This window comes from Triturus cristatus, chromosome 2_2 (genome assembly GCF_964204655.1).
Source record: "Triturus cristatus chromosome 2_2, aTriCri1.1, whole genome shotgun sequence".
NCBI lineage: Eukaryota > Metazoa > Chordata > Amphibia > Caudata > Salamandridae > Triturus > Triturus cristatus.
The window spans coordinates 354520728-354538511 of NC_140582.1; the positions used below are offsets into that span (position 1 = coordinate 354520728).

General features: G+C 46.8%; 1 protein-coding gene across 2 annotated transcripts in view; it reads left to right on the forward strand.

Annotated features, from left to right (window-relative positions):
* The window catches only part of BDH2 (3-hydroxybutyrate dehydrogenase 2), a 147970-nt gene that overhangs the window by 20382 nt on the left and 109804 nt on the right, over window positions 1-17784 (forward strand). The window contains exon 2 of one of the 2 annotated variants that reach the window (XM_085641423.1): window positions 11883-11962. In XM_085641423.1, coding sequence (XP_085497549.1) covers window positions 11891-11962 — 72 coding nt within the window. In that variant the 5' untranslated portion in view covers window positions 11883-11890. Of the gene's footprint in view, window positions 1-11850; window positions 11963-17784 lie in introns of both variants that reach the window. The other variant, XM_085641424.1, reaches the window with a different exon arrangement.

A 17784-nucleotide genomic window follows, 5' to 3' on the forward strand; every position in this document is an offset into this window, starting at 1 on the left:
AATTGAGGAGGTAAAGACACAGTGACTTGTTGACTAGATTGTTGAGCCCTAGTGTAGTTTTGCAAACAAGACAAGCTATACTGGAAAAAGAAAATTTTTAGCACGCAAATCTAAGCATCAATTATAACAGGAATGAGATTGAATTATGTTTCAAAATAGTAATATACTTTCAACAAAATATGACCTGGGTAATAGATAATAAACAATACTGTTGTAAATAACAGTTCTTTTCCTTTGTTTTCCTTTACTCTTTACTTTACTCTTTTCAATTGGTGAGATTATCACTGTGTGAGATTAACCTCAAGTATGTAGCATTTGCCGAAGAGTCTGTTTCCTATTGTATGTAGTCTGCTTATATTGCGATGCTTACATCATTTCACAACACGTTGAGTGAAAGCTTCTTATAGTCTCGTTATGCGCGCTTCGTTATTGTGTGGGTGAGCGCTAACACAATAACATCGAAACTCGATTGAGTACTGTATTGAGGCCGACATGAAAGTACCTTGATACTTCAATGCGATTTCCTTAACTAAAATGGCTGCCACACGTAGAGAAAGGGCGTCAATACGTCGCGTGCTTACGCGGTGAGATGAAATGCGCACACGCACTGAAGCTTTGATACGCCGTCGCTGGCTAACACTGCTGCCTAGCAACATTCAACAATGGCGAAGCTTGACGCGTATGAGTATACAACGCCGTCGCTTAGCAACAACACGCAGCGGGCGCGCCGTTTGCGCGCCGAAGGCGCGCCGAAGGCGCGCCTAAGGCAAGCCCGTCTGCGCCCGTCCGCGGCAGTCCGGGGCCTGGGGCCATAACCCCTGGTTATTCTCACACTTACTCCCCTTCCTCACTGTTATCACTTAGGCCCACGGACAGCGCCGGGCCCGCCCCACCAGCTTATGTTCTAAAACGTGCCGCTACTCACGGCATTTTGAAACCCGAATTCTCTCTCGGCAAGGCACCTAAACCTAGGTCTTATGTGCCTCATTCTACTCCCGATGACTCCGAGGCCACTCTCAAATGCCTATATCTGAATACTAGATCCATGGTCAAACACCATTTGGATATTTTTCTCTTGCTCCAGGCTGAACAACCTGATTTTTTGTTTCTATCTGAGACTTGGCTTACCGAGGACTCCCTACCCGATATCCTAGCGGCAGTTCCCTCAAACTACTACATTCTACATGTCGACAGACCAACCGGCAAAAGAGGTGGGGGGGTTGCCGCGATCATTCGCAGCACCCATAAAGTCTCCTCTTTACCATCCCTCGACCTATCAGGAACAGACAACTTGATCTTTAAAAAGGATACTAATACTGGATCACTACTTCTTATCCTTGTATATCGCCCCCCTCAAAAAATGCCTTCTTTTTCGGCATCCCTAGCAGAACAAATTGCTCCTCTGATAATTGCCCATAACAAAATTGTGTTGCTAGGAGACTTTAACCTGTGGCTGGACTCTGCCGACTCTGACCCTCAGGCTGCCACGCTGAAAGAAACCCTCCTCGATATGAATCTCTCCCAACACATTCACCTTCCCACTCATGAAAAAGGGCATAGCCTAGACCAAATTTGGTCCCAAAACATTCCCGTGGCAATTAAGTCCATTATGCCCTGTGTTTGGTCTGATCATTATCTGATCAACTTTACTATGACCACAGGGAGAAGTAAAAATCCCCTGCCCATGCCAGGAGGAAAAACCAGAAGGTGGAAGAATGTTGATGTCCCCGCTTTCATTGGCTCACTTACTTCCTCCCTTCCCTCGTTTGATCAGGACATCGAAAAGATGGTAGAGGCTTTTTCAGGGTGGCTACTCCAGGCTGCGGACGCTCACGCCCCCTGCACCTGCTTTCCCCGCTCCCGCCCCAATGACGCCCACAGGTGGTTTTCACCTCTTTTGAAAACTCACAAACTTGAGGTCCGTCAACTGGAGCGAAAGTGGCGCACAGCCTATTCAGAACAAGATAGGGCCAACTTCTGCAAAGCTCGAAAAAACTACCAAAAGCTTATTTTAAAACACAAAACCGACTATTTCTCGGAGAAAATTCTTAAAGCCCAGAATCAATCTAAAGAACTATTCAACATTGTGGAAGACCTCAGCACCAGTGACAGAACTTCCCTTCCGACAGTCCCCACTCAGGAACTTTGTAATTCTTTAAACTCCTTCTTCTTTGACAAAATCTGCACCATTAAACAAAACATCCCCACCACTCAGCCTCCACTTCTATTTGCAGACATCTTTTACAATCCTGTTACCCTGGACTCTTTCCCCCCCATTGAAAACGCTAATTTATCTAAACTTCTCTCTAAAATCAAATCTGGCTCCCCTGATGACATCTGTCCCCCTTACATCCTGAAAGAGGTGGGCACCAGCATTCCTGGGGGTCTACTTCCCATGCTGAATGGTTCACTTGCTCAGGGCAAAGTTCCAAACAACTTTAAAAAAGCCCTCCTTATCCCCCTCATAAAAAAGGCAGGAGCCAATCCATTAGACCCACTCAACTACAGGCCCATATCTCTGCTGCCATACTGCGCCAAACTCCTGGAGTCTTATGTATGCGACAGCATCTCCACATTCCTTGAAAAATCGGAATATCTTGCACCTAATCAAGCCGGTTTCCGCCCTTGCCATTCCACGGAGGCGGTCATCCTCTCGGTGCAGAATACCCTGAGGCGGAATGCGGATGAAGGGATCCACCAGGCTCTGGTGCTTTTAGACCTCTCTGCTGCTTTCGACACGGTCGACTATACCATCTTGGTCGACCGTGTCGAACAGGCAGGCCTCAGGGGCCCTGCACTGAGCTGGATCCGTTCATTTATCACTCACCGAACTCAATCGGTCAGACTAGGCTCCTTTACGGCTCCCACCATTTCCACCATCTGCGGAGTACCTCAGGGCTCTTCGCTGTCTCCCCTGCTTTTTAATTTGTATTTACGCCCTCTTTTGTACTCCCTCAGGCACGCTAAGGTCACCATTTTCAATTACGCCGATGATTTGCAGCTCATCTTTCCTTTGAACACCAAGGACTCTGTGGTAGAATTCCAAAACACCATGTCCCACATTTTGAGTTGGATGAGCTGCAATCATCTCAAACTTAATCCAGGCAAGACCGAACTGGTCTTGCCGGGACAGAGCGCCCTCAGCTGGAACCCTAGCTTCTGGCCCACATGCATGGGCGCCCCCCCATCCAAATCATCCTCGGTCAAGAGCCTCGGCATTTTCATCAGTGAGGACCTCTCTCTGAAAAAACAAGTTGGAGCTGTTGTTTCCTCCAGTTTTTTTCAGCTGAAGAAAATAAAAAAAATCGCCCGCTTCTTTTCCCAAGCTGCCCTCACTCAGATCATTATCTCCCTGGTTTTGTCCAGATTGGACTTTTCCAACAGTCTATACCTTGGGCTCCAAACTGGAGAGCTTAAACGCCTCCAGCTGGTTCAAAACCAGGCAGCCAGACTCCTCTTGAACATTCCTAGAAGGCAATCAGTCAGACCTGGCTTGAAACAACTGCATTGGCTCCCGGTCGAGCAACGTGTGGCCTTCAAAGCTGGCTGTATCCTTTTCAAATCTCTACACGACATCGGGCCCTTTTTCATTAGAGACCTATTTAAAAAATATAGTCCCCCCCGTAATCTCCGGTCTGCTCATAAAGCCCTTTTGACTATCCCTCCTTACAAGAAAAAGCGTCTCGGAGGCAGCTGCTTTGACCATCTTGCCGCTGTCCTCTGGAACTCTTTCCCTCTTCACCTGAAACTTAGTGATAACATCCTCAGCTTCAGACACGCTCTGAAGACCTGGCTCTTTACCCAGGCGCATCACTAAGCTGCTTTATCCTCACCCACCGATGGCCACGCCTGTTCCTTACTACAGCGCCATGAAGCCTCCGGGCGTACGAGCGCTTAACAAATGCCAAATAACATTAACATTAACAGCGTTAAGAGATCGCGCATGCACAGTGACTGACTCACGGTTTGCTGAGTGACGTCAGCACTGTTCCGAAATCTCGTGATTTTTCATTAAATCTTCTTCGGATGCGCCGATCGTGAATGCAGCATCAGGAAATCGTCGAAAGTACGGTACAATGTGGATTCTTGTGGAGGGTGCCGCTTTGCGCGATGTCAGCTCTGCAGGCTCTGCTGGAGATTTACACTCGTCTGGTCAGCACCGTAGATCGTCGCCTAATTGAAGTAAGTAATAGTAGTAATAACACTGAAGTCTTCTGAGGATGAATAGTAGATTTATTGTAAGAGCGCAGATAAAGCATGCACCGCTCCAGCTGACCAGACACCAACTGACTCGTCTGGAATGCAGCTATGATTCGAAGCAGGTACTTAGATCACAATAAGAATTCCAACAAGAGAATAAGAACGGACACAAAGGAAGGGCTAATACAAGAGGGTAAGATCAGTGAATACATTGAGGATAGTAAATATTTACAACAGAGTGCAAGCAGCTTGTTTTACCAGATTGTAGTGTAGATTAAATGAAAAAGAACCACGCAGTGTATATATAAAAATATATCTACTTATACACAACACTCACTAACACATTGGTATATCTCCTACCCTGAGATATAAACACAAATAGACAACAATACTTCAATTGCAAATAGTGAAGTACGCACAGAAAACAGTGGTCTCCTGGGGGAGACCAAACCATATACTAAAAAAATGGAATGCGAACTGCGATTGAAGTGGAGACTTGGACCAGGAGACTCCGAGAAGCTGGGGACACAAGGAACCACCCAAGGTAAGTACACAAGAACTCCACGGAGGCTGTATGCAAAGTTGCAACACAGCCCCATGTCCAAAAGAAGTCAACGGGTAAGTCGCAGTTGCAGTTTTGAAGAAGATGGACCCTTCCCAGTAGACCCTGAAGAAACCCAGTGGAAGACAGAAGGTTGTAGAGTCACCCCCCTCCCCTCTCCTGATACCCCAGGAACCAAGATACCTACACCAAGGAAGCCCGGGTGCATAGGTGTGAACTCACTTCGGAAACCGCCGTAGACCACAGTGGAGGACTTCAGGAAAGATACAGCTGGAGAAGACTGTGTAGGAGTCCAGTGATATCCAAGGGTGGATTCTTTAAGTAAAGGACCTGTAAGCAGAGGGGCCAGTGTCTATGCCACTCAGAGGTGACCAGGGGGCCCGGAAGAGCAATACCCACCAATGACTGGCAGTTCAGGAGAGTTGACAGTATCAGTGCTGGACCGGCTAGGTCCAGGTGGCTCACCACAAGCAGGGGAGCCCACTGAAGCAGAACAAAACCCCCAAGAGGACCCACAGGCCGAAGCCACAGGAGTCGCAAGAGGACCTCGAGCAGCTCGTCAAGAAAGACTTCCCACGGAGCAGATGATGTGGTGAGGATGTTGTACTTGGCAGGAAGAGGTGCTGGAGGCTGGAGATTCTTGTAGCCCAAAGATCTCTGGATTGCAAAGTCAACAAGTCTTGGCAACAGCAAGTCGATGCGGTGCACAAGGGTTTGGTCCCAGCGGTTCTGGCGAGGGATACTGGCCTCATAATTGTAGAGAGGACAGTTCAGACCTAGAGGGCATTGCAGAACCACCGCCTGTGTTGCTGAGCCTTTCACAGTCCGTGGGACTTCAGGAGCAGCAGACCGTTCAGCTTTATTGCAGTGCCTGCAGATGCAGGGGAGATTACTTCAGGTGTCCTTGATGCAGACAGGTCTGGTGAAGATCCTGAAAGAAGCACAGACTATGAAGAAAACTTGCAGAAAATCCAGACCAGGAGCAGCAGGAGTCTCGATGCAATCTCGGTTCCAGGGGAAGCCCAAGTGTCCAGACGGTCGCAGAGTGATTTGGTTTCAGTCTTGAGTCTTGTTCCACGGCGAATCTGAGGACTCACTCACATGTAAGCCCTTAAAATACTCTAGGAAAGGGGTTAGGACAACTCGGGGGTCTCTCCCAGAGGAGGGGCTGGACAGAGGTGAGGATACTCCCTTGTCCAGTTTCGCACCAGAGCAGAAACCAAGGGCTCCCTGAACTGGTTCAAAGTGAAGTATGCACATAGAGCACCAAATGTGCCCTTCAAAGGAATCTGGTGGCGTTGGGAAGCGTCCCACCCTAGCACAATACAGTTAAGCCCTGTCCGGGAGGTGGTCACACCTCCCTGCGACAGGAAACCTATTGTTCTACCCTACCTGGCTCGAGCTTGGATCAGCAGCAGGAGGGCGGAATTGTGTCTGTGGACAGCAGCAGCACTAGCTTGCTGTCAGACCCTGAAAGACTTTAACCGGAAGTACAGGGGGGCACCCAGAGGGAGACCCCAGTACATGGGATCAGACTTCCTACACTGGAATTGGTGTTGGGGTAGGAATCCTACATGTTTGATACCAAACATGACCGGGTTCGTTGCAGCCACTATATAGTTAGACTCCTCGTAATGACTGATGTCCACTATATGTATTAAAATGGCTGGCCTCACTTATAAAGGATTTGTAGGGGTGTCCTGCTCATGCAGGGACACCCTCACACATAAAACCAAGCACCATGCCTTAATTACTGAAAGGCCTGCCATAGGGGTGACTTATAGGTTTTAAGTGTAGTGACCTCCGATATAAGAAAACTTATATCTGTTGTGAGGGGTGCAAGCACCAACTCAGACAGGCTGCAATGGCACGCCTGTAGTCACAGTTTGAGTGGACTCTCATGGGTGGCACAATACATGCTGCAGCCCCTGGGAGACCCCTGGCGTACCTATCCCTCGGGTAACCTAGCACCATATACTAGGGACTTACAAGGCTATGCCAGTAGCCAATTGTGGATGTACAACAGTACTTACCTTGGTCAATTTAGGGAGGAAGCATAGCGACTGGGGTCCTGATTAGCAGGATCGCTGTCAGACTAGTCAAAAACATTCTGACACCAGCAAAAAGAGGGGTTAACCATGAAAGCAGATCCTACTTTCCTACACTGTGTGCCTCATATTTGAGCGTCCCGTTTCCGCTGACGTGCCTTCCCGCTCTGTGGGTTTGGGCCCCTTGGATCTCGATGAGACTGACTCTGAGGCTGCTAGGCCAAATGACCTCCGGCATCCTTCTGATGACTCATACCCAATAGCATATGCGGGCTCTGCAGTGGGACCTGGAGTCCCAGTGTGCGCAGCATCAGGGGAATCTCTCCAATCTTGTCCTGATATTGTAGGGAACTGCAAAAGACCTATGGTGGTAGCAGATGAACAGCGATTGGGTCAGCAGCAGACCCCTCTCCCTTCCCCATCCAGAGCTAACTGTAGTCACAGATGCGTCACTTGTGTGCAGGGGCGGCCACTTGGAAGAGGTGGAGATCAGAGGACTGTGGTCTCCGGCGGCGTCTCAGCTCCATGTAAACTGAGTTGAGAGCAACCTGACTGGCATTGAAAGCCTTTCATTCTTCCATCAAGAGAAGATTGGTTCATTTGTTCAGACAACACCATCCTCATGTGGTATTGCAGGAAGCAAAGGCGGGTGGGGTCATGGACCGTGGGTCAAGAGGCTCGGTGCCTCTGGACATGGCTGGAAAATCAGGTCATTTCCCTGGTGGCTTGATCCTTTGATCAGGCTGCAGTGTATGGAAAATCTACTGTTATGGCAACAGGGCATTGTTTAGCACCTGAACAGGTTCATGCTCCATCTTTATGCATGGAGATTGAGCAGCAGCAATTGACAGTTTTCGACCTCACTACTAGGAGCCAGGAGTCCCTCAATCAAGACTGTGTACGACTGCCGTTGTGGCAAATTTGTGGTTTTGGTGTGATTCTAAAAAGGCTCCACCCCTTTCTGCATCTCTGTCAGAGGGATTATTATTTGCTCTTTCATTAGCCTGACAAGGTTTTGTTCCAGTTAAAGGGTATCTTTCAGCCATATTAGCATTCTTGAGATTGCCGTATTTGCCCTCCTTGTTTAAGTGACCTTTTGTGATTCGATTTCTAAAAGGTCTATAACATCTATTCCCTCCAAAACCCTTCATCATGCCCCAATGGTATTTGAATCTAGTTTTAAAATTCTTGATTTGCTCACCTTTCAAGCGTCTCTACAACTGCCCTTTACAACGTCTGACATTAAAAATTGCATTTCAATTGGCCATTACATTGGCCAGGAAGGATGGTGAACTGCAGGCACTATCCGTGCACCCTTTGTACACCACATTTTTTCCTGACCAACTGGTTCTGAGCACACAGGCATCTTTCCTGCTGAAAGTGGTGACACCCTTCTACGCAAAGTCAGACCATCACACTGCCGACATGTGCTCCGCCTCCGTCTTCAACAGGAAGAGAGATTCCATAGATTGAACCCAGAAAGAGTGTTATCGTTCTACATTATCATAGTAAGGAAAGCTGGGTGGACGATCAACTCTTTGTTTGGTTCTCTGAAGCAAAGAAAAGAAAATCCATTCAGAAAAGGACCATCTCATGATTGACTGTACTCTGTATTAAAATCTGCAATGCAATGGCCAAGAAGCAAGCCCCTAAGGTCATGCATGCTCATTCCACCAGTGCCAAAGCTGCGACCACTGTATTAGCTCACAGAGTCCCTGTCCTTGACATCTGTCAGGGTGCGACGTAGGCATCACTGCACGTTTACCAAGCACTGCTGCCTGGACAGTCAGGTCTGTGGAGATGGGCACTTTGCCTGTTCGTTCCTCTAGGACTTCTTGGTCTAAATCTGTTTGCAGACCCACCTTCTAAGAGAGATATGGCTTGGGTATCTGTTCTAAGGTAAGGTATCTGCAGCTAGAAGTCTCTAGCAGATGAACAAGTTACTTACCTTTGATAACGCTTTATCAGGTAGGGACTGTCTAACTGCAAATTCCTTACAGGACCTTCTCAGTCTGCAAACTGATTTTTCCATATATGGAAAACTATTATGGCGTCCTTGGTGTCCACACACTGGTACATCAGCAACCTTCGTGACTCTCTGCATCTGGCGTGGAAAGGTTCTGAAAAGTAATTGATGTCAGCAGCGCTCACTGGGGTGGTGCCTATATAGGCACTGCTCACATGACTTTCTGTGTGGACAATGATGCTGAGCTAAATGATGCCACCTACAGGGTAACAGAGGTACTGCTATAAAAGATTCCGAATCCAGTCTGATGCCTGGGGATTATTCTATGGTAAGGAATCTGCAGCTGGATAGTCTCTACTAGATTAGGCATTACCGAAGGTAAGTTACTTGTTCATTTGACCAGCCACGAAATTCTTAGCAAAATATAACTAAAGTAGACTTTAATAAGAATTGAGACACCAAGATCTTTAGAATAACTTAAGTACAAGCGGAGATATTGATTTAGATAGAAGAAGAAAAAAATACTCAAATAACGTTTTTGAGGCATGAGCCTCTAACACTACAATCTTATCCTATGGGAGAAAAACACAGATAACTAACAGGTACTTGTAAACAGAATCCAGAGGTGCCCTTTGGGTTTTAAGGAGTTAGAGGGGAAGGTCCAAAGTACCGCCAGCAGTTTCGCTTTACCTGACCTCGGGTATCCAGGTGCTTAGGTACTGGTCGGGATGGTAGATTCGAGCGCTACACTGTTGAAATCAATGGGATTTGAAATAAGGGCTGCAATGGGAGACTTGTAGTGGGGGATCAGGTTGTGGGGTCCCTAGTCCAAGGGGATACAGACTGAAGTCATAGACCTGGGCTGTGAATATTGGGTGCAGAGGGTCTTGGCTGGCTAGCCATTGAAGTTCGAGGCTCTCACGGTTGTTAGTACATCTGCAGAGGGGAGAAAAACAAAGCAGGGCCACTCTGGTCGTGGGTCTCATCTGTCCTGATGTCCCCCGACGTACAGGAAGGGCTTACAAGGCGGTGTTGTCCGGGCTGGGCATGAAACAAGCCTTGGCTGGTGCCAGTGCCCTTGCACTCAGAGTATTGGTGCAGCTTGGCTCCTGGAGGGTCTAGCATCTCAAAAATTGGCCGAGATATGGGGCTGACCACTTGGAGACAATTAACCTCCTCCTGAAGTGATCCTCCCTCAGTGGGCCCGATGGCCAGTAACACAGTGAAACAGACAGATGCTGTCAGTGCCTGCAGATGCAGGGGGATAGCTCCTCCACCCCAAGGGAGATGGTAGAACGTTGTTGGAGTGCTGGACAGCCCTCCAAGTGTTGGGGAGAATGCATAGCTGCAGGACGGATCGAGTCTTTGCAATTGTTAAGAGCAAGCAGCAAAGCAAGGTTTGGCGCTAGGTTCTGTGCAGGTCCTTAGTCCTTGCAGGGTCGGCTCTTCTTTGTCCTCTTCAGATATCCAGCAAGTCGAATCTGGGTATCTAGTGTTGGGAGGACCCCTAAATCTTCAATTTAGATGCTTATTGGGGAGTATGCGGTAGTATCCAATGGGCTATCTACCACTAGGTCGACTACGCCCCCTATGTCCTCACTTCCTGTGGGATGAGGGCATAACCCTGACCCAGAAGTCCCTATTTCACCAAAAACAAGATGGTGAAACTCTTCTCTGGCTGTCCACTTCAGTTAGCTCACCTTAGGGGTGTGGCTACCCTCTCAATGGAACACGCCTCTGAAATAAATATTTTCCCATCTGCACTGGTGTAAGATGAGCCTCAGGGCAGGGGGTGGCATTCCCACGGTCTGATGGGAAGCTAGGTTTGCATTTTAAAGGTGGTAGAGGCTTTGAAGCCTCTGGTCTTGATATGCTAAATTTCTAGCCAGCCTGCTGGAGGATGCGAGAACCCCTTTTGCAAAGCAGGCATTGTTCTTGACCTCTGAGAACGTAGGCTCTCCCTTGCAGTGGGGTCAGTGTGGCATATCTGCTCATGCAGATGTTCCCTCTCATGTAATATAATGCACCCTGCCTTAGGGCACTAAATCCCTGCTGTAGGGATGACTTGCATATAGTACATGCAATGTACATAAGCATTGCACACAGGGAGTGGGCAATGTTGTGCTTTCGAAATGGCTTGCATCATTTCACACATCCTGCAATGGCAGTCTGCAGGTTGTTTGTGTGTGGGTCCCATTGGGTGGCATAATACATGCTGCAGCCCTTAGGGGACCCTCTTTAGTACCCATTCCCTGGGTACCACTGGTGCTATTTACCAGGGTCTTACAAGGGTGCTAAAGTCCTTGCCAATTGGGCTACAATTGTTTTTAGGGAAATAGCACTCGCACTATAGCCTGGTTAGCAGTGACTGTGCACTGCCAATCAAAAGCATCCGTACCAGTGGCAAAACGTTGAGGCGACCATGTCTAAAAGAGGCACTTTCCTAAATTATATATTAACGTGATAGCTAGACATTTTTTTCTTGACCTTTGCTTCCGTATTGTGCAGCACACCAGCTCAAACATTTCAATTCATGGCCACCTTGAATATCCCTAGGAAGGATCTGTTACCTTTTGGGGCACTTAAAAGAACACTAACTCTTGTGATGAAATTTGGGGAGGCAGTAGGTAGCGAACATCTAAAATCTTTTCAGCTCTATTATAGCCTTGAAAATGTCCTTTATAGCCTAAATGGTCCCAAATTAATTATATTATAAAATAATTAATTGTTGGATTTTAATGCGAATATGCAATAATGTTTGTAAAGTAAAAATGCATAACGTATAGGTTTGGTTGTAATTAATACAAAATTGTAAAGTTTTCAAGTAAAACAAAACATTTAAATAAATTGGAACCCCGTGGATCCGTTGCTGCCATTGTTGGAATTGTGACCTCTCCCAACATTTAACCTGCTTTGTTTATGTATATTGTTATCAATTTATTTAAGTTTGTTTAGCCTTTCTGCAGTATGAAGGCATTTATGTTTACATTTGTTATCATAATTATCTGTGTCGAAATATTAGTTTACACCATTTTTATGTTTACCAGCTGTGATTAAGTGTGCAATTTTTTCAGATGATCCTACAGCCATGTTTTGTTTCTTGAAGGTTGCAGCATGGGTCGGCTGGATGGGAAGATCATTGTGCTGTCTGCTGCAGCTCAGGGAATTGGCCGAGCAACTGCAATAGTAAGTCCAAACAGGCAGTGGGGTGCAAGGGTGCCTGGGATGCCTCTCCAGAAGGTAGATTACTCTTGTCGTGTTACATCACCTGTGCCATCTACAACTCACCTTCCTGGCAGTCACACCCTGTCACCTTAACCAGAGCCTGCAACAACTACATTCAAACCTACCCAATTAGGAGAGGGGGGGGACACATATTACTGTAGGACAGGAACCAGTAACATCTGAACAAAGGAACACTGTCAACGTAGACCGAGAAAAACATACAGTGCCAATGGTTCAGAAAGTACACAGCGACATCAAATGCCCCTGCTCTGGGACAGGTGAAAGCATTGGCACCAATACCCACACGCACAACATCACTCTGAGTTATTGTGACTCAAATATTGGTAGTCCACTAGCACATAGCTGCTTTCTAGTAAATCTGTAACTCAAGGCAATGGAAGCAGGGAGTCGGTAAAAAGAGAAATGCTGACAGTGCATAGATAAGGATGTTGAGATAAAGAGGGTTGTCGATCATGACATCATAGGCAAATACAGGGAGAGTCATTACATCGTGGTCGCTACATTGGGAGTCACTATATCGTTAGAACCTTTAGATAGCAACTTTGCAAGTAGGTTTATAATTTTATTACTGTATAGATGGTATATGATAACAAAATCCTCTGAAAAAAACAATAGTTGAAGTGAAGTTATGGTTGGCGTCGGTCATACCTCCACAAAGTATGTTTTAAAAAAACTTCAGAAAATTCACTGAAAAAAAACTCAGTTAAAGTGCAGTTATCATTTAGCCGATATGTGTAGGACCACTAACCTTGTCTCACACAGTAGCCATGCAAACCATACCTCACACACAAGAGACCTCCACCTCAATGCATCAGATACAATAACAAATGTTACAAATAGTTTTACAGATGAGATTACATATCATATTACCCGTACCACTTTGAAAGAGATGTCAATGTAGTATCGTTTATTGGTTTGTATGCGTTATTTAATTACATTTTGCTTTCAGGATTTCTTGATTGGTGCAAATGTTGTGAGGTTTTGCATTTGGTGTGCGAGCTAAGGTTTGCTTGGCTGTTGTACAAATTATGGATTGTAATCCTTACTATAATATGTGAATTTCAGAGGCTTTTCAACTTCAACATCCGTATAAATCAGTTTTTTTTATTTAGTTGTAATATTTTCCTTTAACATTTGTTAGTATAATAAATGTGCATACACTTTTAAATTTAATTTTGAAGACTATATTAAATGTACCTATCATGGAAGTAAAACCCTCCTACCCCCTACCTCCTCTGTTTTTTTATTATTATCTCTAGCTCTCACTTGATGGGTCTGCTGGGATTTACATATAAAACTAGGGGCAGTATCCTCATCAAGTACAGCAGTGGGTACTTTATCCCTTATAATACATGGTCGCACCGTCACCTTACCCACAAACTAACTCATTGGTACGTAGCTCTATCGTATAAAAGAGCATGCATGTTTGTAAACATGAAGAATAAAAATGGAATCTGTGGTACAAAATTAAAAACATCAAAAATGTTGTGAGATATTTGCTGAAAGAAGATATTGGAATCAGTTTTTTCAGAAGAAAAAAAAAAAGTGCAGTCGCTCGAATGTGTAAATACATGCAGAAAGATTAGACATTTTTTTTATAATTGAGGAGTGCAAAAAATTAACATGTTGCCATAAATATGTCTTCTCTGGCTGTCACTGAAGAGCTAATACAACAGAGCAGAAGAAACGTTTAATTTTCGTTCTATAAACAGAAACTTGAATTATTTTGTGACCTGAAGTGCCTTTCCTCTTGGCTGCTGGCAGCAGACATTGTGATGTCAGGACTGAAGTGTGAAAAGTAGTTTAGTTGAGTTCTGATGTCATTTCTTTATAACAGGTGACTAGGTCCATCACAAGTTGCCTTTTAAGAAATTTTTATACAGGGATTGCAGATTCCCATGTATTATACATATATGTATATACCTATATAATAATATATATCCCAGTTGGCGTTGCCACTGGGTAATTCTATTTAGGATCGTTGTTTCCATAGGAAATGCAATTTTTTTGTGTTGCTGATTTGATGAATGTGCACACAACATTCCAAAAAGAACCTACTTTATGACAAGTTTCTGCATGGAAAGGCTTGGGTTGATCAGGCAAGGGGGCTGCTGAGAAACAGGGGGAAGGGGTCCAAAAGTGCACTCCTGCGTGTTATAAAATCTTACCACCTGGGGTAGCCCAGGGCAGCGCATTGCTAAATAGGGGGAAGGGGCGCGTGCTCCCCAAGCCTCCAAGAGCCCCCGTGGACCCATTCCCCCGAGGTCAACATCTTATTAAGGGGGTGGGTGAGTCCACTCTGCCCCCTCCTCGAGTCTAAAAAGGACCCAGGGAACCCATCCCCAGGGCCGTCCTTTTCATAAAGAGGAATTGGGTCCACGCAGCCACTGCCTTACAGAGTCTGAATAGGCCCTGGAGACCCCATACCCTAGGGCCGCAATTCACTGGATGCAGAGGGAGTGGGCATGTGGTCCCTCTTCCAGAGCTATGCGTGGCCCGGGGACCCCATATACCAGAGCCAGCTCAGGTAAGGTGTTACGGGGTCTACAACCCCAGAGACACCATCTTTTCCCTAACCGAGAGCGTGGACTGGGAAAGACTATTGTTCTCCCACCAGCCTGGAGCATAGAGCTGCTCCTGCCTGGTGGGAGAACAAAACGTTCCCCCAGCCCATGCTCTCAGGCAGGAAGATCAATGAATAACAGCAGTGGCGTCTCCCATTGCACCTGCACTGGGTGCAGGCTGAACTGAGGAGGACATAGCCCTCTCCTAGCAGCCACCAACGAGAAGGGCACTGAGGCATGCCACTTGAAAGATTATATAAAGCTGGCTCCCTCAGGAGCAGTGGGCAGCAGGTGCCCTGGGTCTCGCCCTTCCCCTGCAGCTCTCTACTCCCCTCCCACTGCAAACCCCAGCAAAAGTAATTTTCTTGAGTGAACAGGGCTAACCCTAAAAAAAAAGAATGCCAGCTCCTGCGCTGCCCCTAGAAATGGGGCAGTTCGCATGGAGCCGGCAAATGGGACCAGGACACCCAGAAACATTTTTAAAAAACTACTCAAAAAATGAATAATAAATGAGCGGCCATAGCCGCTCATTTATTATTTACTGCTCATTTAAGGGAAGCCACATAAAATGCCGTGCGAGGGCAATTTATGTTTGTTTTTGTTGATGTCCCTAGCCCCAATTTTTTTATTTTATTTTGCTCTGCAGCTTGGAACGCAGCACCCTCTAGGGCAGAGGTCTTCAATCTGTGGGAAGCGACCCCCGGGGAGGCATGGAGTCATGGGATGGGGGTCGCGCTGTTCAGATGGTTAATTCCCGTAGTTAAAATGCTTTGGCTGGAGGGATTTTCAGGGATTCTCCGGTGAAATTGAAGCCAGGCAGACAGCTAAACATGCCTTTCTGCCAGTGTGCTGCTGGCCTGAAAGAAATGTAAACGTGCACAACGAGTTTACCTGCAGATCCTTTACATTTGCAGATTAACTGGTTGTACACATTTGAATTTCTTTCAGGCCAGCAGCGCACTGGCAGAAAGGTGCTTTTGTTTAGCTGTCTGCCTGGCTTTGAATTCACAGCACAGGAGAGTGCTGTTGCAGTTCATTTATTGAATGACTTGAAGCTTTTTGAGTGGTAGTGCACAGAGTTAACTGAGCCGTGAAGTGCTTGCTTTTAATTGTCATTGTATTACATAGTGCTTACTATCCCTGAGAAGGTGTTGAAGGGATAGGTTTTTTTATTTTTTATTTTTTAAAGTTGCTAGTTTATTTATTTTTTCCAATACTTTTTTTTTATGAACTTTAATTTTCCAGTTTACAGGTTACAATATAAATATAAAACCAAGAAATCGACATCAAATCGGCATATGTAGACATATCGTTGACTGACATGTAGGACAAGGGCAGCAGCTGGGGGGGGGGAAGGTACAATGGGGCGAAACAAAAGAAAAATAAATCATTGGCAGTGATCTCATAGTGAGGGAGAGACTGGGCATGGCGCTGAGTTCCAATACAGACATTGCTGGGGTCAACCCTCTCGCTCCTCGTCGGATCTGGTCCCACCAGCTATATCTAATCCTCTCTCCCCGCTGCTGGAGGTATCCTGCGAAGAGGGCTCGCCCTCCGCCAACCCAGAGGTACACATGTCGCGCCAAGCTTGTAGGTCACCTTTCAACTTCTTGTCCCTGCGGGTGAGCTGCATGTGGGTCTCCTCGGCCAGGGAGCATTCACGGACATGTTTGAGCCAGATGGGGACTTCTGGGGCCCTTTGCCCTATCCAGGTTATGGCTACCCTGCGCTTAGCAAGCACAAGCATTAATTGTAGAAGGTTGTAGGGGAGTTTCTTTTTCTTTGGCTTCCGGACTAGAGCAAGCAGACAATGTAAGGGTCAGGTGTTATCCGGAGACCTGTGGCTGTAACAATCCTTCCTACCACCTTCACCCTGAACTTTCGGACGATTGGACAATCCCATGCCAAAAGCCAAAAAGCCCGCTTCCTCCTCTCCACATCTAGGGCATCTATCTTCCCTCTGAAGGGATAATTATGTACAAATATTTTAATACATAGGGTCTGGATATTACTAAAATTTATGGGCCTCCTTTACAATAACATGGTGTAGGGCAGCGCCACAAGTATTTTTGCTGTGCTATCCTACGCCAATTCGAAAGGGCAGAAATAGACCGTATTAATAAGATAGAGTGCGTTCCTCTCTTTTCTTCAGGCACATAATTTGGTGCCTAGGGCCAACGCCAGTACCCTTGCACTATGGTTCAAGGGTGTTTGCATAGTTGGCAGGATTGTTTTTGTGCAGGAAGGCACACCTTCCTGCACAATAACAATCTATGGAGGTTTTTTCCTCTTTCTATGTGTGCTGCACATAGAAAGAGGACACAATTGAGGAGAAATAAAGATATTTCTCCTTGTTACTCACCCCCTGGGGCGGGGTACAGTTTAGACGAATCCTCAGGTTTACAGATCATTGTAAATCTGGGTATGTGGGGAGGAGCCTAGCGCTTGACCAAGATGGCCGCGTGAGCCTTGAGCTCCCGCGACCCTCGCGCCCTCCTGCAATCATCCTGTCCTAAATCCTGATTTTCATGCACGGAATCCTGCAGATGAGTCACAGCTGGGGCGATTGACGTTGTCCGGGCTCGGATCGCCCACCGGGAACCGAAGTTATCCTTGGCGGAAGATTGCGGCCTACCTCCGAAGGATGCCAGGGGCTCGCGTTGGCAGGATGCCCGGCCACTAATTGAACAACAGCGGCCTTGGGAGGTGTGAACTGGCGGACGGGTGCCGCTGCACTTTCACTTTCTCGCCCTTTGCTTGCTCTGGTTCGGGAGTGCTTCATGCCGATCCCCTGTTATCTGGAAGACCTCCACTCGACCCTGGCTGGCTGTTGAAGTCCTGGTTGACCCTGTTTCCTCTGGCTGAGTGAGGGACGTCTTTTTGCAACTGACCGCCCTGCTGTTCGAGATGTCGACCAAATCGGAGGTAGACAAGCCGAAGTCTAAGACTACCAGGCGGGGAGGCTATACCCAATCCAACAATATGGATCGCTATGCCCAGCAGAAGGGGTCGCCTGGTGGATCGGGACAGTCGCTGGAAGCACAGAAGGCCGATCCATCCACAGCCTCGGAGTTAACATTGCAGGATATCAAGGGGGCGATTGAGGGGATGCAATCATCGATTGGGCGACAGTTCGAGACCCTGGCGCACAAGGTGGACATGATTTTGGTTGATGTCAACTTGATTCGCGCGGACCTG